The sequence below is a fragment of the Trichomycterus rosablanca genome, chromosome 5 (assembly GCF_030014385.1).
Source record: "Trichomycterus rosablanca isolate fTriRos1 chromosome 5, fTriRos1.hap1, whole genome shotgun sequence".
In the NCBI taxonomy this organism is placed as follows: Eukaryota; Metazoa; Chordata; class Actinopteri; order Siluriformes; family Trichomycteridae; genus Trichomycterus; species Trichomycterus rosablanca.
Genome location: NC_085992.1, coordinates 24,989,665 through 25,013,799, shown reverse-complemented (window position 1 = coordinate 25,013,799; position 24,135 = coordinate 24,989,665). Strand labels below are relative to the sequence as shown.

Here is a 24,135-nt window from a genome sequence, read left to right as displayed (position 1 = left end):
CATATTCAATTAACTGAGTTCGCTTTCTTTCTACTGATGTGGACCTTCACTCCTGATTGAGGAGAGCCGTGACTAATACACCATGTTCACAGCAGCCGACTGCATCTTTTCACCCACATGAGGCGAGTTCATATGTGGATCAGCTTTGTGTACCGAGAGACACACCCTGATCACATTATCCATTGTCTCTGTGCAGGCGTCATCAATCAGCCAGCAGAGGTCGTAATTGCATCAGTTATGAGGAATTTCAGCACCCTCCCTGACTAACAAGCCAATTGTTGATCATCTAGGTGCCCAGCCTGCTGGTAACAGAGATGAGATTTGAACCGATGAGCTCAAGATGTCAGCTCTGGTGTGCTAGTGTGTTTTACCGCTGTGCCACCTGACCGCCCTGATTAAATTTAGTTGATGTAGGACTTTAATTATTCACAGGATAGCTCACTGCTCAATTAGTTTTTCTTATATTGCTTCAAAATCCTCACATTGTGTCCCAGAGAATATTAAAATGCAAGCTCTATAACTATTTTTAATGTGTGTACGTAACGTTTTCTAAATAAATGTGAACAAAAAGTTGCTTTGATAAGTACAGGGAATAGTGTTGAAATTGCTGTCACCTTTCATGTAATCAGTAATAGACTACAGATGTGTTTAATAGAAAATAAGTTAAAAAGCCCTTAAATTTCGATGTAATCTTATGGATTACCATCAGTCTTATATGCATGAAATTATTATTTGGTCTAAATTCACCTCTAGTGCTTTGTATGTATATATCTACTCCACAGGTGGTCACAAGAAAGCACATGTACAATCTAAAAGCAGACTCTCCTAACCTGCTTGAGGAATGGCTGAGTGTCCTACAGTGTGTGCTGAAGATTAAAGCAGCTAGCCCTCTCTTTACCCAGCCTGATGTCCAGCCAGTCATGAGTGGATATATGACCAAGGTTCTGTATTCGTTGCAATTTACCATGCTACTTTATCTACCCATGTACCCAATTAGTTTCACGTTGAAATTAAACACTAACAAGGTAAAGTTTAATGGTGTTGGCTTACACAAGCTTATTATATACACTCAGTTGCCAGTAGTCAAATTTATTGGCTTTTTATCAGGTGAAATGTCCAAAGCAAAGTAAATTTTCTTGCTGTACCGTTATTGACAGTGTACCTGCACACTCTATTAGCACTCATCCATTAGAGTGGAGACCACCAAGACCATAGCTGGCCAAAGTACAAACCTCATTTTAAGAAAAGTTGGAATGTTTGTAGTAATAGTAAAATGCATAAAAAGAAGACTTTGTGATTTGTTGATTCTTTTAAATTTTTATTAAACTGACAAAAGTAAAAAGAAAAAATTACTAATGTTTTTACTGATCAGCTTCATTGTATTCTGTAAATAGTAGAACCTTGTACAGTAGAACCTTGTACAGTAGAACCTTGATTTAACAGACTTAAAGGGGGGAGCACTGGTCCGAAACTGCAAGGTTTTTTCCAGGAGGTGCGAAAATATAAGAAAACACAGAACAAGGTCCACAAAAGTGCTAAACATGCACATATTACATGCACATAAACAGTAAAATAAGTGAATATGTAATGTAGGAGGAGATGTGATCATACAGTGGGGACTCTATTACGTACTTCTGGTGGCTACTGGAGCATCACTGGTGCATAACTAAGCATTAGAACTTTAATTAAGCATACATTTTTTTTTTTTTTAATTAAGCATAAAACACAGAGAAAAAGGCGAGAACAAAAAGCGAGCCTCCCTTCAAAATAAAGCCTATTGCTCATGTAAACAGAGATGTGTGCTGACTAGTGGACAATTACTGAACTACTGGTCTTAATATGCTTCTCGTGGGAATTTTAAACAATAAGACCAGGCATTTGGTTTTCCAGATTTTGTCTGTTAAATCCCAAATCCTTTAAATGGAGGTCCATTAAATTGAGGTTCAGCTAATCAATCGAGACAAATGGAAAATTTAATTCCAACAACACACTTAAAAGGAGTTAATACAGAGAGAAAACATGAATAAAAAGTTTATATAATATGTAAATTTTTCCATTTTAAACAATAAGCAAGTTAATTGGTAAGGGAATCATGAATGGGTATAAGGAGGAGGATCCACTAAAGGCCCAGTCTTTGCAAGCAGTGATGGGCCATGGATCACCACCTTGCACCAAACTTCATGAGAGAATTGTCAATCAGTTAATGCAAGAATGCAAATAATTTATATATATATAAATATATATATATATATATATACTGTATATATATACACTAATAACTAATATGATAAATATAGCTACATGGGCTCAGGAGTACTTCAGAAAACTGTTGACACTTAACACAGTTTCCCGCTGCATCAAGAAACACAACCTGAAACTTTATTACACATCAATTCTACTTTTATTATTAACAAATCACAGATTATTCTTTTTACTGCATTTTACAAAACTTTTCTGAAAATGGGGTTTGTATTAGTGGTGGACTCACCTAATTTCTAATGTGCCAACTACATGTGCATTGTCATGGTTGAGGAATTGGATGTCTAAAAAGCTAATGGTCAGAGTTCCACACAGTTTTGGCTTTACAGTACAACTTATCGAAATGTTAATATGTAGCATAAATTTAAGCATGTTCAAATATACAATTAAAAGTCATATAGTGTTACCATATAATAATGTAACAACCTGTCTACCTCTCTTAGGTAAATCATGACTACTCAAAGCATGTGTGGTGTGTGCTTATTTGGAAGACGCTCTACATCTTCAAATGTCAGGAGGACAAGGTATAATCTCAGTTTAGTTATTATAACACAAGTTTATGCGTTTACAAGTTTACACCTAATATGAAGGTGTATGGATGTGTGTAATCATTCATCTCATACTTTCTCCACTCAGTTCCCACTGGGACAAATCAGGCTGAAAGGGGCTCAGGTGGAAGAACAGACGTCCATAAATATGGACATTAAGAGTGAACAGTCTGCTGACACCATCATTATCCAGGCCCTAAACCAGAGCTCTACTCACCTGCAGGTAGACTCCCAGCACAAGAAGGTAACAGAAGGAATAAACTCATGCTCTCTGTTATAGGTATTAGAGCACAATTATACTGTTTGTTATAGAATATGAACTATTACTATACTAGCAAATAGTTAATACTGATCTTTCTGTTACTTAAACCATCTCACACCATAATCAGGAATATATCAGGTACAAACATTTACTGACTGGTACTGATATTGGGTAACCAAAAGGCTTAGTTTAAGTTGCATAGCTTTTTTAGTTTTACCTTTTCTTTTATACTGTAATGACAGTTTTGTCTTTGGTTTGGTGCACACAGCATCAAATTCTCCTAAAAACAGATCTGGAATACTGATTCTTCTAACCACAGTATACATTTCCACAGTGTGCTTGTCCATCATAGATGCCTTAGAGCCCAGAGAACTTGACGCTGCTTCTGGACATGGTTAACATAAGGCTTCTTTTTTGCACATTAAAGATTTAGGGAGCATTTGTGATTGTAACTTGGTACTGAAGAAATTCCAGGCCCATGTGGTTATATCAGCTATTAGTGATTGACAGTTCTTCTGAGTCAGTGCCATCTGGGGGCCAAATGCATGTGTATCAATTACACTTTAACACAAACATCAACACATAACATTTTGGCATTGTAATCTCTCTCTGCCCACACAAAACAGAATAATAGCAGGCTAAACACTTCAATATATTTCAAAAGTTAACTGCTTAGTTTATAGTTACAGATATTTCTTAAAAGTGTATGAACGTGTACGATTAGTTATGCCTGTAATCCAGAATTAAGTTCTATACCGTAACAAAAAAATATGAATGTAAATGTTCATGTTGCGATAACTGTGATGTAAAATAATGTTAAAATAATTCAAAGTCCAAACATTTGAGTTGTTAACGAGAACGCTACTTTACATGTCACACAAGCTCAGTGCAAAACACGAACACGGAAACGGTACAAATCCGATCTCTTCCCTACACACTCGCTCCCTACGCCCTACAGTGCACTTAACATTCTTAAAGGGCCAGACTATATATTTTATAATTCACATTACACGACAGGTGAGACATTCTTTTTTCTTAATAATAAAATAATTAGGAAAAAATGGTTCTTACATAGGCAGGAAAATCTATGGCAGACAAGAGTCAGAACAGCGGATTGGGCTGTCACGTGGGAAGAAAGGGACACAAATGCAGAAGTAAAATTATATGGAAAGATATTTTATTTATTTAATAAGGACAACAGAAAAGGTAAACAGCTAACATAAAACAAAACAAAAACCAATCGGAAACTCCGACGGAAGCTGAAGAACACCGATCTGAAACAAGAGAGAAACAAATGAGAAAGGTTAAGCAACTGTAGAGTGTGGATTCGAACCGGGGATGTTGGCGTGACTACCGATTGCTTTCCGGAGTTGCCACCCAGCGGTTGGAGAATCCAATGTTCCGATTAACTAAAGGCACTGATGCCGGAATTACTACCAACGCTAAAACAGCGCTGAGTGAAAGCCGCTAAAGCTAAAGTTAGCGTTTAAAGAGACAGCGATAAGGAGTCTACCCAGCAACTACACGAAAGCTGGGCAGCTGTAGAGAGTGTGGATTCGAACCGGGGATGTTGGCGTGACTACCGATTGCTTTCCGGAGTCGCCACCCAGCGGTTGGAGAATCCAATGTTCTGATTAACTAAAGGCACTGATGCCTAGGATATAACCAGCGCTAATAGAGCACTGAGTGAGACCGCTAAGCTAATGCTAGCGCTGAAACAAACAGCAGTTCGAGGACTGCGCGGCGTCGCACCACACTATTTCTAAGAGGCAGAAAGAAAACCCTCACTACCTCAAACCTTGCGGTTTTACTTACCCGAATGGCCTAGCGCCACCAGGGCTACCACCTATGACTAAAAACAGTGTGGACGAGCTGCCACAAGAGACCACAAAACAAACAAAGGTGCGACACCCACTGCTGTGTAGAGCTGGCTTAAATAGTCAGCCCCACAGCTGCGGGTGATCAGCACTAATTGGGAGGCCTGGTATAAGAGGCCTTTGTTTGCTGAGCTCTGTAACGTCTGTTTCGCTGGGAACCCGGGGCACGTTCACCAGCTACCACAGACCTCGTTATAGAACCCCCTCCTCTAGGGACAGCTCCTGAGGTCCCAAGACCCGCAGCTCGGTTCCGTCGGAACTCGCGGATCAGTTCAGGGTCCAGGATCTGACGAGCCGGTACCCATGAACGTTCCTCAGGGCCGTAACCTTCCCAATCCACCAAGTATTGGGTACTACCCTGAACCTTCCTGCTGTCAAGTAACCGGCGAACCGTGAAGGCAGGGGCACCCTGGATGATACGAGGGGCGGGAGGTTGGGGAGGGGGTAAAACTCCCCCGCACATAAATGGTCGGAGATGGGAGACATGGAAGGTTGGATGCACTTTCATGCGGGGAGGAAGCTCCAACCTATACGTCACCGGGTTAATCCGCTTTACCACCTTGAACGGGCCAATGTACTTGGGTGCCAACTTATGTGGAACACCTCGAACGGGGAGATCCCTTGTTGAAACAAGTACTCGTTGGCCTGGCCGGAAGGTAAGAGCCGGCTGCCGCCTGCGGTCAGCTTTGCGCTTCACAGAGCGCTGGGTGGCCACAAGTGCCTGCCTAGCTTTGCGCCAGGCGGCGCGGCAGCGGCGGACATGAAGCTGTACAGACGGGACCGCTACCTGCTGCTCCTGCTCAGGAAAGAGCGGAGGAGGGTACCCGAACTGAGCTTCAAACGGTGACATGCCGATCGCCGAATGATGCAGGGTGTTGTGAGCAAACTCTGCCCACATCAGCTTATCCGACCACGTGGTCGGATTCCCTGCCGTCAGGCACCTGAGCATCTTGCTCAGATCCTGGATAAGCCTCTCCGACTGCCCATTCGACTCCGGGTGGTAACCGGAGGATAAGCTGGCCTTCGCGCCAATAAGTTGGCAAAAGGCCCGCCAGCACTGGCTCACAAACTGTGGGCCCCGATCTGACACAATGTCTGAGGGGACCCCATGTGCTCTCACCACATGATTCAGAATGATCTGCGCAGTGCCCATGGCGGATGGTAGCTTGGGCAGTGGGATAAAGAGGCAAGATTTGGTAAACCGGTCGACAATTACCAATACCGCCGTGAACCCTCTGGACTTAGGCAAGCCTGTCACAAAGTCCAGGGCAATGTGGGACCACGGTCTAGCCGGTATTAGCAACGGATGAAGAAGGCCCCTGGGGTGCTCTCTGGGACTCTTGTTAAGAGCACACACAGAGCAGGCACGGACAAAGTCACGTACCTCATTCTCCATCCCCGGCCACCAAAATCTTCGGCGCAGCAAGACCAGGGACTTAGTCACGCCTGGGTGCGCCGCAAATGGGGAAGCATGAGCCCACTCGAAGACCTGACGCCGTACGGATGAAGGTACGTACAGTCTGTCAGGAGGTCCCCCACCGGGGTCGGGTTCAGCCCGTTGGGCATCCCGAATGACCTTCGATATGCCCCATGTGACTGGGGCCGCTATCTGGGTCGAGGGGATCACGGGATCAGGTCCGGTCTCCGGCCTGGTCGGTTCCCACTGTCTAGACAGAGCGTCCGGTTTGACGTTTTTGGACCCCGGTCTATAAGACAGTGTAAAATTGAACCTTCCAAAAAATAAGGACCACCGGGCCTGACGGGAGTTCATCCTCTTGACTTGCTGGATGAATGACAGATTTTTGTGATCCGTCCAGACAAGAAAAGGATGTTTGGCCCCCTCGAGCCAGTGTCGCCACTCCTCTAACGCCAACTTAATGGCCAAGAGTTCCCTGTCTCCAACCGGGTAGTTCCGCTCGGCTGGAGTCAGGCGGTGCGAGAAGAAGGCACATGGATGTAGCTTCTTCCCCGGCCCCACTCTTTGGGACAAAACTGCCCCAGCCCCGACCTCGGATGCATCCACTTCGACAACGAAGGGTTCCTCTGGGTCGGGCAACTGCAAGACGGGAGCAGTTGTCAAGAGTGTTTTTAGCTTGTCGAAAGCTTGCTGGGCCTGCACCGTCCATTGGAACGGACCTTTGCCTGTGAGGTCCGTTAACGGAGCGGCGACTGAGCTAAAGTTCTTAATGAAACGCCGAAAAAAGTTTGCAAAGCCCAAAAACCTTTGCAGTTGGCGTAAAGAACTTGGAGTTGGCCACTTCTCCACAGCAGATACTTTAGCCGAGTCCATGCGCAGGGTGCCCTCGGACACTACAAACCCCAGAAACGAGACCGTGGGGGAGTGAAAGACTGACTTCTCCAGCTTGACAAACAGATGGTTGTCGAGCAAGAGCTGGAGAACTCGTCGGACATGCCCTATATGCTCGTCGATGGACTGACTAAAGATAAGAATATCGTCTAAGTAAACATAGACGAATTTACCAAGAGTCTCCCGCAAGACCTCATTGATAAATCTCTGGAAGACTGCGGGGGCATTCATTAACCCAAATGGCATCACCGAGTACTCATAGTGGCCAGTGGGCGTAATGAACGCAGTCTTCCACTCATCCCCCTGCCTGATCCGGATCAAATTGTACGCGCTGCGAAGATCGAGCTTTGAAAAAACCGATGCTCGCTGAAGGGCTTCGAAAGCCGTGGCCATCAGCGGCAGCGGGTACCGATCCTTGATCGTAACGGCATTCAGACCGCGATAATCGATACAGGGGCGCAGGGTGCCGTCCTTCTTGTTCACAAAAAAGAACCCTGCCCCAGCTGGGGAGGAGGAAGGACGGATGAACCCCTGTTTGAGCGCCTCACGCACATACTCCTCCATAGCAACCTTTTCTGGACCGGAGAGCGAAAAAAGGCGCCCCCTAGGAGGAGTAGTGCCGGGCAAAAGGTTGATGGCGCAATCGAACGGTCTGTGGGGGGGCAAGTCCTGCGCCCGGGACTTGCTAAAAACCTCCCGTAAATCATGGTACACAGGAGGAACAGCTGCCAAATCCGGAATCGCCATCTTGGGTTCGGACGGCTCGGGGCTCGCGCCGCCTTGCAGTAAGCACGAGTCCCGACACTGCGTTCCCCAGATAAAGATCGATCCGGTGGCCCAGTCGATCTGGGGGTTGTGTCTTTGCAGCCACGAATACCCCAAAACCACCTGGAGGTGAGGAACGTGAGTCACAAGAAAGGTGATCCGTTCCTCGTGGTTTTCCAGGCGCAACGTGAGAGGTCGCGTCTGGTGGGTTATCGGGCTGCCCGCTACAGGTCGGCCATCCACAGCATGGACCGACACTGGAGTTGTTAGCGGTTGGACCTCAATCCCCAGCCTGTGTACCAGGTTGATGTCTATGAAACTCTCCACCGCGCCTGAATCCACACAGACCCGAAGGTCTGTGTCTCCCAGGCCCCAAAGCAACCGGGCCTGCAGAAATAGTCCTTGGACAGGGATGGTAGTTCGGCTCACTCCCGAGTCCCTGGCTCGAGAGCGGCCTACTAGTTTAATGGCTGCCGGGGTCGGGCAGGCGGGCCCGAAGCCGTTGGGGCACCAGCGCGAGCTGACCCCAACTGCATGGGTTCAGGATCCAGGACAGGCGGAGGAGAATTGGGAGAGACCTGCGAGCGGGTGAACGGGGAACAGGTGCCCCGTTCCCGGGCTCGCTGGCGAAGGCGGGTGTCTATGGCGGTGGCCAGGACATAGAAGTCCTTAAGAGTGGTAGGAGGGTCCCTGGTGGCCAGCTCGTCCTTCACTTTACCAGACAAACCACGATGGAATATGGCAGTAAGGGCCCCCTCGTCCCAACCGCACTCAGCCGCGAGCGTTCGAAACTCGATTACATAATCGGCTACTGACCGAGCACCTTGGGTAAGCTCGAGTAGACGAGGGCCTACCTCACGGCCACCCGAAGGGTGAAAAAAGGTCTCCTTTATAGCTTCCTTAAAGGAGCTTTCCGAAGAGCATTCCGGAGCATTTTGCTCCCAGAGGGCGGTAGCCCATTCTAAAGCTCGGCCAGTCAAAAGGGATATTATGTATGCAACCTTCGATCGCTCCGTGGGGTAGCGAGAGGGTTGCAGCTCGAACGCAAGGGCACACTGGAGGAGGAAGCCACGGCACCTCTTAGCCTCTCCCGAATACCTTTCGGGAGGCGAAATAGGGGTGTCGCGGTTTCCACACCCTCCGGAGTGGGTAGGAGAGTGGGCTGGGGGTTCAGGACCGGACCTAAGAATTGGCGGCTGCAGGGTGAGCGCAGCTACCCGCTGCGCCAACTCGTTTAGGGCCACCTCGTGCCTGCCTAACGCTACCCCTTGATGACGTAGAACGTCCGCAAGGGGTGGAACTTCTGCTGCGTCCATGGTATGGTCGCACCTTTCTGTCACGTGGGAAGAAAGGGACACAAATGCAGAAGTAAAATTATATGGAAAGATATTTTATTTATTTAATAAGGACAACAGAAAAGGTAAACAGCTAACATAAAACAAAACAAAAACCAATCGGAAACTCCGACGGAAGCTGAAGAACACCGATCTGAAACAAGAGAGAAACAAATGAGAAAGGTTAAGCAACTGTAGAGTGTGGATTCGAACCGGGGATGTTGGCGTGACTACCGATTGCTTTCCGGAGTTGCCACCCAGCGGTTGGAGAATCCAATGTTCCGATTAACTAAAGGCACTGATGCCGGAATTACTACCAACGCTAAAACAGCGCTGAGTGAAAGCCGCTAAAGCTAAAGTTAGCGTTTAAAGAGACAGCGATAAGGAGTCTACCCAGCAACTACACGAAAGCTGGGCAGCTGTAGAGAGTGTGGATTCGAACCGGGGATGTTGGCGTGACTACCGATTGCTTTCCGGAGTCGCCACCCAGCGGTTGGAGAATCCAATGTTCTGATTAACTAAAGGCACTGATGCCTAGGATATAACCAGCGCTAATAGAGCACTGAGTGAGACCGCTAAGCTAATGCTAGCGCTGAAACAAACAGCAGTTCGAGGACTGCGCGGCGTCGCACCACACTATTTCTAAGAGGCAGAAAGAAAACCCTCACTACCTCAAACCTTGCGGTTTTACTTACCCGAATGGCCTAGCGCCACCAGGGCTACCACCTATGACTAAAAACAGTGTGGACGAGCTGCCACAAGAGACCACAAAACAAACAAAGGTGCGACACCCACTGCTGTGTAGAGCTGGCTTAAATAGTCAGCCCCACAGCTGCGGGTGATCAGCACTAATTGGGAGGCCTGGTATAAGAGGCCTTTGTTTGCTGAGCTCTGTAACGTCTGTTTCGCTGGGAACCCGGGGCACGTTCACCAGCTACCACAGACCTCGTTATATGGGCGTAACGTTATTGTTACTGTTTGCTCCTTTTTCTCAACACTTGTGCTCGATTTACACTGAAGATATATTTAGTAAATAAGTACATGTCCGCGCATGCACACGTTTGTGTTAATTTCCGGTTGAACTGATAAAAAATGTTGATTTTGAAAAATTAAAAGACGAGCCGTTATTCAGTTTCTGCTTGTTAGCTCACAGCTAACGCTAGCCAGTGTGGCTCTTCACTCGTCTCTCTGTGTTATCACCTTACACTCAGCGAGCTCCAACCGCCTACCCCTCCCACCCCTCCCTTACTGTGGATGCGCGCATGTCCTAAAGTCTCAGTTTTCAAGGTAAACCTGAAGCAGAAATTTGGTGCTTCACATTTAAAAAATACCGTCACCATTTTTGAATACCGTCATCATTTTTAAATACCGCGGTATACCGTAATACCGTCATACCGCCCAACCCTAGTAGAAATATGCAAACCCCTTCCAATCTTTCTTTAACGAACATTGTTTTTAAGCATTTCAATCACTGTCTCACACAACTGTTGACAAACTGAAGTTTATCTGCCCATTTATGCTCCTCAAACACTCAGCCTTTCATAGATACTGCTTTTGTGCCAAATCATGATTACAATCACATCATTATAATTTGAAATCACGTAATTATTATTATTTTTTTTTTCTCATTAATAGAGCTAAATTGCCCCCGTCCCAACTTTTTAAAAATGTGCTACAGGCCGGAAGTGCAGGAATGGAGGTATATTTACAAATAAAATCAAGTTGACCAGAGAAAATTTATCTTGGGTTCATACTGTCTGCAATAAACTAAAAGTCAAAGTCAATTGTAAGAACAATTGCTCTTTTTATTTGTATTCCATACAGTCCCAACTTTTTATGATCTGGGGTTGTACATGCATTTGTCTTTTTGTATAAAAATGTGCTAAACATTAAGTATTTCCTTTCAAATCACTATTTTATAGGCAGCTTGGATATATCACTTGTCTGTGGCTTCAGGCTCCAACATGGGAAAAGTCGGAACTGAGTTTGAGAAACTGGTTGGCAATTTGAAAAGAGTGGATGGAGACCCAGGTACCATTTTTTAAGTTACATATGACTGTGAAAATTCAAATTTCAGTGCTTCTGATTGAATAAGTAGAATTTCTATTGAATTAGTTTTAATTCCTACCATTTTGAGGAATGAGCCAAATTAGGAAAAGAGGCCAATAGCATATCTAGTAGAAACCAAACTGCCCAATTTAAAGCTCAGTTGGCTAGTAAAATATATATTTAAAAAGGTGCAGTGGACCAGTTATCAGTACAATGACTATATAAAGAAAACATTCAGGCAGATGCGTTTTGCTCAATTTCTTCATTTTTTTCTCAGGCTCCCAACTATGGAGACATTCTATGCTGTGCTTCAGCAAGGAAGCCCTGACCACCTCTCTCACCACTCTACCCTCTCAGGCCTTACAGACTGAAGCCATTAAACTTTTTAAGGTCAGATCACTGCCTGTTATGCCATGTTTTACTTACAGATTTTACTTATTACTTATAGATTTCACCTAAAGGAAAGTAAACTGTTTTCTCTGTATCTGTCTTTCAGATGTGCCAGCTCTTTATTAATGCAGCCATTGACATTCCAGCCATAGACTACCATGTGACACTGGCACAATGTGCACTCCAAGTATGTCTCACTCACAGTGAGCTACAGAGTGAGATCTACTGCCAGCTAATTAAACAGACATGCAAGAGGCAACCTTATGGCCAGTTAGGTCCAATCCAGGTAAGCTAGACTCATTTAAACAAGTGTTCTGCACCTTTGGAAATGCATGTTTGCATGTGCATTACCCACTTTTAATGGCTCCTTACTGGCAGCGTCCATGTAAAACAATGACTCAGCGTTGAGCTGAATTCAGATCCAGCTTACATAGTGTTGAATTTACCTACAGTGCATTGGTGCTAATGAGTGTGTGAGTCCCTGGGACCTGTAGTTGTCCTGCACACCACTTTGCTGACTGAAAAAGAGTGTTGCATACCGATTCGGTACACACCGTCACAGAGAAAACAAGACCAAATTATTTACTGTAACTGAAAGCAAGGACTGATCTCAGATTTCCCTAATGCTGTGTTGGCTAATTGTATATAATCGGCCTGATTGTATTCCTGCTAATGCACTTTCTATCGATGATTAAGTAAACAAAGTAACAGTGGGTCTGGACCATATTATGGAAACACTGGGTTCAACATGGGAATGCACACGGGTTTTCAAAGCTTAAAATTATTATTGAGGGGTTCCAATTAAAAAAAATATTACATGTTTAAAAGTTAGTGTATTTAATATATTAGCTGTAACACCAAAACATCAATTGCCTAAAGCTTTTTTTTTTTGATAAATAGTGTTTTGGAGGGGTGTCAGTGTTGAGTCTTGACCTTGTATGAAGAGGGCCATCAAGTCTAGCCTAAATGGCCGTACCAACATCTTAACTACTTTTGGAAATACATACAATATAATTGACTTTGCTTTAAAAGTTGCTTTTATGTGGCATTCCATGATGGCTCAGCATGTAGTTTTCCCTACCATGACCAAGGTAAGATCGAGTGGTTTTAAAAAAAAATTTAAATAAGTATGTGTCTATTTTCTGCATATCTCCCACCCAATAAAAACATGCCAGGCTACAATTAATTGCACCGTGGTAAGACTTATTAAGTGAATGGGTGAGTATGTAATAGGCTGATGCCTTGTCCCTTGTGTATTCCCATGCTGCACTTACTGTTTCCATAATATGATCCAGACCCACTGTGCCTTTAATCTTGTTAAAAAACAGTTCATTAGGATAAATACAAATAATTATTAGCCTGATTACATATAATTAGCCGACACAGCCGAGATCAGTCCTTGCTTTAAGTTAAAGTAAATAATTTTGGCTCGTTTTCCTTGTGTCTGTGTGTACCGAATCGGTATGCAACACCCTTTTTCTGCCAGCAAAGTGGTGTGCAGGACAACTAATAGTAGTAGATATAAAAGGACCTACAGGTCCCAGAGACTCATACACTTATTAGCACCAATGCACTGCAGGTCTAAAGAGATCTAAAGAGTGTCTGTATATATATACTGTATATATATATATATATTGTGACCACCATTATTATCCAGCACTGCCTTAACCCTCCTGGGCATGGAATTCACCAGAGCTGCACAGGTTGCTACTGGAATCCTCTTCCACTCCTCCATGATGACATCACGGAGCTGGTGGATGTTAGACACCTTGAACTCCTCCACCTTCCACTTGAGGATGCGCCACAGGTGCTCAATTGGGTTTAGTCCATCACCTTTACCTTCAGCTTCCTCAGCAAGGCAGTTGTCATCTTGGAGGTTGTGTTTGGGGTCGTTATCCTGTTGGAAAACTGCCATGAGGCCCAGTTCGAAGGGAGGGGATCATGCTCTGTTTCAGAATGTCACAGTACATGTTGGAATTCATGTTTCCCTCAATGAACTGCAGCTCCCCAGTGCCAGCAACACTCATGCAGCCCAAGACCATGATGCTACCACCACCATGCTTGACTGTAGGCAAGATACAGTTGTCTTGGTACTTCTCACCAGGGCGCCGCCACACATGCTGGACACCATCTGAGCCAAACAAGTTTATCTTGGTCTCGTCAGACCACAGGGCATTCCAGTAATCCATGTTCTTGGACTGCTTGTCTTCAGCAAACTGTTTGCTGGCTTTCTTGTGCGTCAGCTTCCTTCTGGGATGACGACCATGCAGACCGAGTTGATGCAGTGTGCGGCGTATGGTCTGAGCACTGACAGGCTGACCTCCCACGTCTTCAACCTCTGCAGCAATGCTGGCAGCACTCATGTGTCTATTTTTTAAAGCCAACCTCTGGATATGACGCCGAACACGTGGACTCAACTTCTTTGGTCGACCCTGGCGAAGCCTGTTCCGAGTGGAACCTGTCCTGGAAAACCGCTGTATGACCTTGGCCACCATGCTGTAGCTCAGTTTCAGGGTGTTAGCAATCTTCTTATAGCCCAGGTCATCTTTGTGGAGAGCAACAATTCTATTTCTCACATCCTCAGAGAGTTCTTTGCCATGAGGTGCCATGTTGAATATCCAGTGGCCAGTATGAGAGAATTGTACCCAAAACACCAAATTTTACAGCCCTGCTCCCCATTTACACCTGGGACCTTGACACATGACACCAGGGAGGGACAACGACACATTTGGGCACAATTTGGACATGTTCACTGTGGGGTGTACTCACTTATGTTGCCAGCTATTTAGACATTAATGGCTGTGTGTTGAGTTATTTTCAGAAGACAGTAAATCTACACTGCTATACAAGCTGTACACTGACTACTCTAAGTTATATCCAAGTTTCATGTCTATAGTGTTGTCCCATGAAAAGATATAATGAAATATTAGCAGAAATGTGAGGGGTGTACTCACTTTTGTGATACACTGTATATATATATATATATATATATATATATATATATATATATATATATATATATATATACACGTTGTTTTTTACAGTGTTGGCAGCTTTTAGCATTGTGTTTGGGACTTTTCCTGCCTCAGCCTCCCATTCTATGGCTTCTTCAAGTCCATCTTAAAAAGCATGCAGATGCCAGGTCAGTACACCCAAACCAGAAGTAGGAGAAGTACACAAGTTTAACACGGTTAAAGTCACATACATACAATGCAATGCCTTTTAAATAGACCAAGCCAGATTGCATAACTTATAACTCTTATAGGACAGAGGTTGGAAAGTATGCCATCTACTGCCAGCGCTGTGTGGAGAGGACCCAGCAGAAGGGTGAGCGCCAGGCTCGACCCTCACGCATGGAGATCCTGTCTATCTTACTGAGGAACCCATACCACCACTCACTGCCTTTCAGTGTGCCTGTACATTTTCTCAATAATACCTATCAGGTCAGTAAATAAAGGAAAGTAAATGGAGTAAATGAAGGAAAGTGCTGTGCTTCATGACTTCAACTGTTTTAAATGTTTCAATGGCAGGTTGTTGGTTTTGATGCTTCCACCACTGTCGAGGAGTTCCAGAATCGTCTGAACCTTGACACAGGCATTAGAAAGACTGGCCAGTCTGGCTTTAGTCTCTACTCAGATGACCCCACTGGCCAAGACCTGGAACATTTTCTTGAGGGCAGTCTGAAGGTCAGGATGTTTTACCAATCTACTAACAGGCAACAAAACAGCTCACAGGGAGCAACTACTAACTGTTTGCGAGAATAGAAGAAAATATAATCTCCAATATTTTAGTACAGAATTTACAATTATTTATCCCAAATACACAGTTATTTTTTTTTTTTATTTTGTGATTTTTTTTTTACAATAATAATATTTTTATTGTTATTACCATTATTCATAGCAATAACAGTAACGATTATTATTATTATTAATTATAAATACTACTAATAACAAATGTACAAGTTATATATTTATTTATTTGACTATAACTGTATAAAAGTGTAGAAAGTGTGTCTAATCTACATTGCACTCTAGATGTAAAGCCTTGTGATTGACTAGCACCCTGTCCTGGGTGTGTTCCCGCTGTGTGCTCACTGTTTCTGGCTAGCATAGGACTTACCGCAACCTCACAATTTTTGAGAATTAATTATTTTTTAATGAAGCATGCCTGTGTGCCGGATATTTAAAATTAACCAACTGTTCGAAGTGCGATTACCTGATACAGATCGTGTTACTTTTAATTGCCCTGCAGTGTGAATGAGTAAGCAGACGTGTGATGCATTTTAAAGGAATGAATGATAATAATAGGGTCAAAGACCCTAAAACATACATACAGTAACTAAGGCTGCTTTCTGAATTTGTAATAATTTTGAGTTATGTAAAACAAAAAAAAAAACATAAAGAAATTATGGCACCATGCCTTAGTACAAGTTGTGCCCCATAAAGTGTGCATATTGGGTTATGTCATTCAACATTGGATGCATCAATTGCATTAAATACAAGTCATATTGGCCTAATATCCCACACCATCAGTGGTACATTCTCCTTAATTGCATGCACTTTAAACTGTTTGACACAAACTGGGTAAAGATAGAAAATCTAGAAGGAAAAGTAAATACAACTTTTGCCAATCTCCACAGATTTGTGACATTATATCGAAGTGGGAGCAGGCCTTTAAGGAGCTTCACAAAGGCAAATCAGAGAATACCAGGACTGTGAAACTCACCCACAAAAACAGGTGAGTAAGAGTCTTAGCTCAGGAAAATGGTATTATCAGTGGACTACCATAATGTTCAGTCACTGTGTAGCACTTTCTTAACTAAATGTATTAAGATCAGAGGGTGAAGTGCAAAGTATGTTTTGATGTTTTTGCAGTATGCCATCTAGGTGTGACTAAAATCAATATCCAACTTAAGAACCCTGTAGCTAATTACTACACCTCTGTAGCTAATTACTCAAACTGCACCTGGGCCTCCTACTGATGGTGCTCCACTAATTACACTGGGGCTAAAAACCCATTTAAACTGTTGAAAATAATCAACTTGTCAAAGTGCTAAATGCATATCAGAATAAAGATGAGACGTACAGTTCTAATCAAATGCATTCAACCACCTCTTCTTAAAAGGTATTATGGTAATATGTACTGTATAAAATTAAATAAAAACATACAATAAGTCGTCTCAGTAAACAGAGAAAGAAAATATGGATACATACAAGTTTAAGAGTTTAAGGCAAAAACGTCTATGTTTTTATCAGATGTCCCTTTGCACTCTTATGCAAGCCCCAACGTCAGTACTTGGTAGAACATTCTTTTGCCTTGATGAAAGAACGATCTGTGATTTGTTAATGCTCTTGAATCTTTATTTAACTGATAAAAGTAGAAAGAAAAGATTTCCAATGTTTTCACTGATTAATTTCATTGTAGTTTGTAAATACATTTAGAATCTAATGCCTGCATTACACTCCAAAAAAGTTGCAACAAAGGCATGTTTACCACTGTGTTCTATGACTTTTCGTAATAATGTAACTTTTTATTGGTTTGGGAACTGATGACACTTATTGTTGCAGTTTTGTAAATAGAATTTTTCTCCATTGAGGCTTGATACGAGACTTTAACTGCTCAACAGTCTGTGGTCGACATCATCTGATTCTCCTCTTTATGCTGCATCATACATTTTCAATAGGAGACAGATCTAGACTGCAGGCAGGCCAGTCAAGCACACACATTCAGTGTCTGTAAAACTATGCTGTTGTAACACGAAATGAGCCATGCTGTTGTAGAGTGATGAAATAATAATGAACTTCATGAATAGACATTGCTTTTATGTCAACATGTGTCTCTCCAAAATCTTACGTGTCAATGGTACCTTTACACATATGCAAGTCACCCATTGCATGGGCACTGATGCACGCCCATACCATGACAGATGATGCATGGCCATTTTATCTTTGGCACAGAGAACTCGACATCCATTTTTCCCAAAAACAAGATGAATTCCACTGGATTTTGAACCATTTGTGTTTATAAATACGTAGAATTGATGTATGGCTTTTCACAGTATTATTAACAGTAGATGGTGAAAGACTCCCTCACCTGTTACCAAATCACCTGATTATTGTGGAACACTGTCAATATTCTATAAACTTTTTACTCTTTGCCTCTATCTCAACTTTTTTGGAGTATGTTTTAGGCATGAAGCTGTAAATGTGTTTCTGTTTACAAAATACAATGATACTGATCGGTCTTTTCACTTAAATAAAGATGTAATAGAATTAACAAGATTGACAGATTCTACTTTTTACTGCATTTTACACAAAATGCAAATGTAAATGAGAGTTTGGCAAGCTCCCAACAACCAGACTGTGGATATTTTACACCAAATTTTGGACTGAAAAGACAGAAAAAAATGGTGTACAAAATCAGTCATTCCTTGTATGTACTTAGGTTTGTGCAACAGTTTTAGACACAAAGTATGACCAAGTTTTACCTGAAACTGGGCGCAAAGGAATAAGTAAATCTAGCCCTCTGTACTACTTTCTGTCCCTTTTGACTAACTTTCTGTATTACTCAGATTTTACTTCACTCAGCAGCTAAGAGGAGAGACAGAAAGAGAACGCCTGCTCTTTGCCTATCAAATTAATGAGGAGATTGCAGCAGGTCATTTTCCTGTAAACAAAGAACTCGCTCTAGAGATGTCTGCTCTGCTTGCTCAGGTGTGTCACAGATTCAGCATGAATTGACCTATTCATTACATTACACATTACGTAACCCTCGTAGCTAGATTTATAGCTAGCTTTTATAAGATTTCTTTTTTTTATTATTACTTTAGACACCATTTTCCCAATTGCCAAAATATTTGTAAATGGGACTTCACATTAGGGAATAAAAAGGTTTTTTTTGGTGAAAAAAAAACTTTTGGTTACATGTCCATAAACCCTCTTCAGGTGGAGTTTGGAGATGTGTCCAATTCTGCAGGCTTAGTTTCTGGACAGGCAAAATCCATGCAGATTGTGAAGCAGGTTCTGGAGCGCTTCTATCCAAAGCACTACAGACGAGCCTGCTCAGAGAAGCAGCTGAGGTAAACACATTTTCTACATTAGCACAATGAACATAGTTTTAGAGCAAGGTTTACTAAATGAAGGTCTGCGGTGACATTAATTGAGATAGGTGATATTTTTGATGGAAATGTCAATGTCAGTAGCTTAAGATATCTTTAAAATTATTATCATAAATATTATTATAATCAGTCATGGTATAGATTCCACACTACCCAAAAACAAAAGGCACAAGACATGAATACAGCTTGGACATGGCACCAGTCTGTTGCAGGCAATACATACATTATGAGACAATCTAAAGCAGCCAACTGGACTTTTACCATTTTTGGAGGTTAGGAAAAAGTACAGATTGTGGCTTGTTTAGAAGTTCATTAGAGTGGAAATAGAGGACACTTTAAGTGGATATAAGCAGTAAAAGATGTTAAATTATAAAAAATAAAAAATAAACTGGCTGAATACTGTTTCCTCTTTTACTGTATATGTTTTTATCTTTTTTCTTAATCAATGCAGTGTGTTAAGTTGCTTCACAATTAAATAATCATGTTGGTTAACGTTGTCTGGTCAATTTTCTTCCTCCTTGTCTTACTAGGCAGTTAAGTGAAAAGCTCTTGACTCGCTGGGCGTCGTTGAAGAGGCGTAGTGTCTCTGAATGTGTGCGCATCTACCTAACTGTAGCCCGCAAGTGGCCGTTTTTTGGAGCCAAGCTGTTTGAAGCTGAGGTGAGAATAAATGCTTTCAATGGAAAAATCTGTCCAATTAGAGCCACATAATTACATCTGTTAAATTAGTTTATTTTGTATTGTATAAGCTGGGTTTAGTATAGTCTTATTCTTTTTAATAAAAAACATTGTTTTATTTTTACTTGTTTTAAAATATGTGCTACTTTGGAATGTGATAACTGCAACACTGGGACTGCAACAAGTTGGGTCTTGGACAGTACAGCAATGGAAACATAAATAAAAGTTTGTGGAATTACAAAGCACCTATTTTTTTACTTAGATTCTACAGATGATGTTGTCATAACTGGATATTAAAGTAATACTAATGATAGGCTCAGTTGTTTACAAGTAAGTACAATGCCTGTGACCTTTAGGCATGAATAAGCGGTTATAGAGGTGTTCCTAATAAAACGATTGGTCAGTTTATTGTGGATATAAATATAGTGTATGTTTAAGTGTGTGCCAAATTTTTATGTAGAAAAACTGTATTCCAAAAGTTAATAAACTGCCATCATGAGGCATCTGTACAATTTACAGTGTCTGGTAAGAAACCCTCAAAGATATGTAAACACCAGAACATTTGGAAAATGCAATAAAAACAAAAATGACTTAATTCTCATGAACCTTTATTTAACTGACAAAAGTACAAATAAAATATCTCAGTTGCATTTTTTGCATTTTACTTACTGTGGTTTAACTTTTTTCTGTTTTGTGGTTGTATTTACAAAATACAGTTAAGAAAATATTTTAAATAAGGTAAATAAAAGAGAGTTAACAATTCTTTTCTTTTCCATTTGGCAAAATGTCTTTGTATATGTTTTTGGAAATAGGGTTTGAATTTTATTTGACATAACCATTCCAGTCACCACACAAAATATACTACTATAAAGATTGTTATATTAAAAGTATATAACAAAATAATTAGATTAACTTTACCAGCTTTAATCTGAATATCAGTGGATTCTATACCAAAATTAATCACAGCTTAATACAAACCTGGTCCTAATCTCTGTTTCATTTTGAATAGTGGCACAAACCTCAACAATCTCTCAATTTCAGGTACAGTGCTACCTTGAAACTCAACATCAGTTGGTTCTGGGACTGGCGTTGAGTTTAAACAGTGTTGAGTTTTAAGGTATTTTTTCCCATAATGATGTATGGAAAACCTGTTTATGCGTTCCATATATTTTAGGCACATGTAAAATAATGGGGTTGTTTTTAACACTTATACACTGAAAATAACAGTAAGTATAATATAAAAACCCTAAAATAACAATTTCTCAGAACCCTGAGCTGTAACACAAGTTTAACAGGGAAACAGTAAGGAAATCCAGATAAACACAGATACAGTGTATCACAAAAGTAAGTACACCCCTCACATTTCTGCAGATATTTAAGTATATCTTTTCATGGGACAACACTGACAAAATGACACTTTGACACAATGAAAAGTACTCTGTGTGCAGCTTATATAACAGTGTAAATTTATTCTTCCCTCAAAATAACTCAATATACAGCCATTACTGTCTAAACCACCAGCAACAAAAGTGAGTACACCCCTTAGTGAAAGTTCCTGAAGTGTCAATATTTTGTGTGGCCACCATTATTTCCCAGAACTGCCTTAACTCTCCTGAGCATGGACTTTACCAGAGCTTCACAGGTTGCCACTGGAATGCTTTTCCACTCCTCCATGACGACATCACGGAGCTGGCGGATATTCGAGACTTTACGCTCCTCCACCTTCCGCTTGAGGATGCCCCAAAGATGTTCTATTGGGTTTAGGTCTGGAGACATGCATGGCCAGTCCATCACCTTTACCCTCAGCCTCTTCAATAAAGCAGTGGTCGTCTTAGAGGTGTGTTTGGGGTCATTATCATGCTGGAACACTGCCCTGCGACCCAGTTTCCGGAGGGAGGGGATCATGCTCTGCTTCAGTATTTCACAGTACATATTGGAGTTCATGTGTCCCTCAATGAAATGTAACTCCCCAACACCTGCTGCACTCATGCAGCCCCAGACCATGGCATTCCCACCACCATGCTTGACTGTAGGCATGACGCACTTATCTTTGTACTCCTCACCTGATTGCCGCCACACATGCTTGAGACCATCTGAACCAAACAAATTAATCTTGGTCTCATCAGACCATAGGACATGGTTCCAGTAATCCATGTCCTTTGTTGACATGTCTTCAGCAAACTGTTTGCGGGCTTTCTTGTGTAGAGACTTCAGAAGAGGCTTCCTTCTGGAGTGACAGCCATGCAGACCAATTTGATGTAGTGTGCGGCGTATGGTCTGAGCACTGACAGGCTGACCCCCCACCTTTTCAATCTCTGCAGCAATGCTGACAGCACTCCTGCGCCTATCTTTCAAAGACAGCAGTTGGATGTGACGCTGAGCACGTGCACTCAGCTTCTTTGGACGACCAACGTGAGGTCTGTTTTGAGTGGACCCTGCTCTTTTAAAACGCTGGATGATCTTGGCCACTGTGCTGCAGCTCAGTTTCAGGGTGTTGGCTATCTTCTTGTAGCCTTGGCCATCTTCATGTAGCGCAACAATTCGTCTTTTAAGATCCTCAGAGAGTTCTTTGCCATGAGGTGCCATGTTGGAACTTTCAGTGACCAGTATGAGAGAGTGTGAGAGCTGTACTACTAAATTGAACACACCTGCTCCCTATGCACACCTGAGACCTAGTAACACTAACGAGTCACATGACATTTTTGAGGGAAAATGACAAGCAGTGCTCAATTTGGACATTTAGGGGTGTAGTCTTTTAGGGGTGTACTCACTTTTGTTGCCGGTGGTTTAGACATTAATGGCTGTATATTGAGTTATTTTGAGGGAAGAATAAATTTACACTGTTATATAAGCTGCACACAGACTACTTTTCATTGTGTCAAAGTGTCATTTTGTCAGTGTTGTCCCATGAAAAGATATACTTAAATATCTGCAGAAATGTGAGGGATGTACTCACTTTTGTGATACACTGTACATGTGGAGCTTTCAGAGTGAATTTGACGGTTATTTCACACTAATGCAGATTTGTCTCATATGCACACTTTGATGATGTTTTACTGCACCACTCAAGCCGAGCTCTAAACAAAGTGACTGTTCATTGTTAATTTGAAAAATAAAAAATAAAAAAATAAAAATAATAAAAAAAAACTGAAAACGTTGACTTTTAGGGAAATGTTGAGTTTAAGGTACAAATTTCTCAACGAAGAGTGTTGAGTTTCAAAGATTTTAAGTTTTGGGGACGTTGAGTTAAAGATACCACTGTAATGGCATTTCAGAATCTGTATACATCACTGTATGGAATGAGCAGTCTGGGTTTGATTTTGATCTACGTATTTTTAATTATTTTTTCTTCCCTGTAGCCCCGATCACCATCTACAATGCAGAGGACGCGTGTTTGGATAGCAGTACACGAGGACGGTCTAACTGTGCTAGAGTTTACCTCCATAGTAAGAAGATCATCTCAGACACTCACTTAACATCTCTTCTGATTTTTATTACATGATTAAATGTTTTTTATCCCCATTTCCTTTCCTATAAACTTTTAGAAACTGCTGGTGTCCTTCTCCTATAAAAACATTGTAACATTTGGAGGCTGTCATCAGGACTTTATGCTGGTTGTGTCTCAGAGCTCTGGAGGCAACACAGAGAGGAAAAAGCCAACTGAAAAGCATGTGTTTGCCATGAATCCTTTTAAGGTATGGACAGTACTATTGTACAGGTTGCACATTAGAATACACAAATGTTTTAAACACAGGCTTATTTCATTGTACTTAATCAGGTACCGATTAAACTATCACCTAAATTAAATCTTATTTAATCAGAAAAAGTATGAAAACCACTGTTGTGGTCATGACATCTTCATCAGCTGGGTGGCAAAAACAGTGCTAGTGTAATGTCCCATTGGCTGCATAAAGCTACAGGGGACACAGATTGCAGTATTATGCCCACCTGCCATGCCATTAGGGCTTGCAGGTGGCATAGAGGTGCAGAGGACTGATAGTGTTGATTCCTTGATTGTGCTGATTCCCAGCTTCTTTGACTATGATTAATAAATAATAAAAGTATTGATTCACTACAGCTGTGAAAGCTCTTTAAATTCCAGCCTACGTGTGAAATGTGTGAGGCTGGTATTTTTCCTGATGAACTGAGTTCCCTACTGTTTTTTTATTTACTCTGAAAGTCTGGGTTGCCAAGGACCGGTAAATTGAGTAGCTGGTAATTGTGGTGACTCAACTTTCGTACTTTTATCTATTTTTTTAAGGGGTTGGCATTTTGCTAGGGGCATATCACCGATGCCCCTGTAGGGAGTGCATGGCCACCCAAGTTTTTTAAAGGCTTTTGTAAATGCAAATGTTTTTTCCTTATCTGGGCATGCATCTGTAGTGTGATTTACCATACTTTGACTAGCCCCTTGTCTATGTGTTCTGTCAGTTTTAAAGCACTTTTGTCTTAAAAGCTTTCAATTTTGAGTGTCGCAGGCGTTAAACTCCATATTTTTTCATATTTATGAAAGAGTCAGTAAAAACACAACTACACCTAGTAGACCAC

The 24,135-nt window shown here is 42.0% G+C and overlaps 1 protein-coding gene across 1 annotated transcript in view; it reads left to right on the top strand.

The window, feature by feature from the left end:
• Positions 1–24,135, top strand: part of plekhh2 (pleckstrin homology domain containing, family H (with MyTH4 domain) member 2) — a 52,405-nt gene that overhangs the window by 27,455 nt on the left and 815 nt on the right. The window contains exons 15-29 of the mRNA XM_062995004.1: positions 783–941; positions 2,703–2,783; positions 2,896–3,051; positions 11,276–11,384; positions 11,680–11,792; positions 11,899–12,078; positions 14,837–14,934; positions 15,058–15,235; positions 15,323–15,478; positions 16,432–16,529; positions 18,364–18,505; positions 18,737–18,870; positions 19,440–19,569; positions 22,947–23,033; positions 23,133–23,282. Of these exons, the coding sequence (XP_062851074.1) occupies positions 783–941; positions 2,703–2,783; positions 2,896–3,051; positions 11,276–11,384; positions 11,680–11,792; positions 11,899–12,078; positions 14,837–14,934; positions 15,058–15,235; positions 15,323–15,478; positions 16,432–16,529; positions 18,364–18,505; positions 18,737–18,870; positions 19,440–19,569; positions 22,947–23,033; positions 23,133–23,282 (1,971 nt within the window). The remainder of the gene's footprint in view (positions 1–782; positions 942–2,702; positions 2,784–2,895; positions 3,052–11,275; positions 11,385–11,679; positions 11,793–11,898; positions 12,079–14,836; positions 14,935–15,057; positions 15,236–15,322; positions 15,479–16,431; positions 16,530–18,363; positions 18,506–18,736; positions 18,871–19,439; positions 19,570–22,946; positions 23,034–23,132; positions 23,283–24,135) is intronic.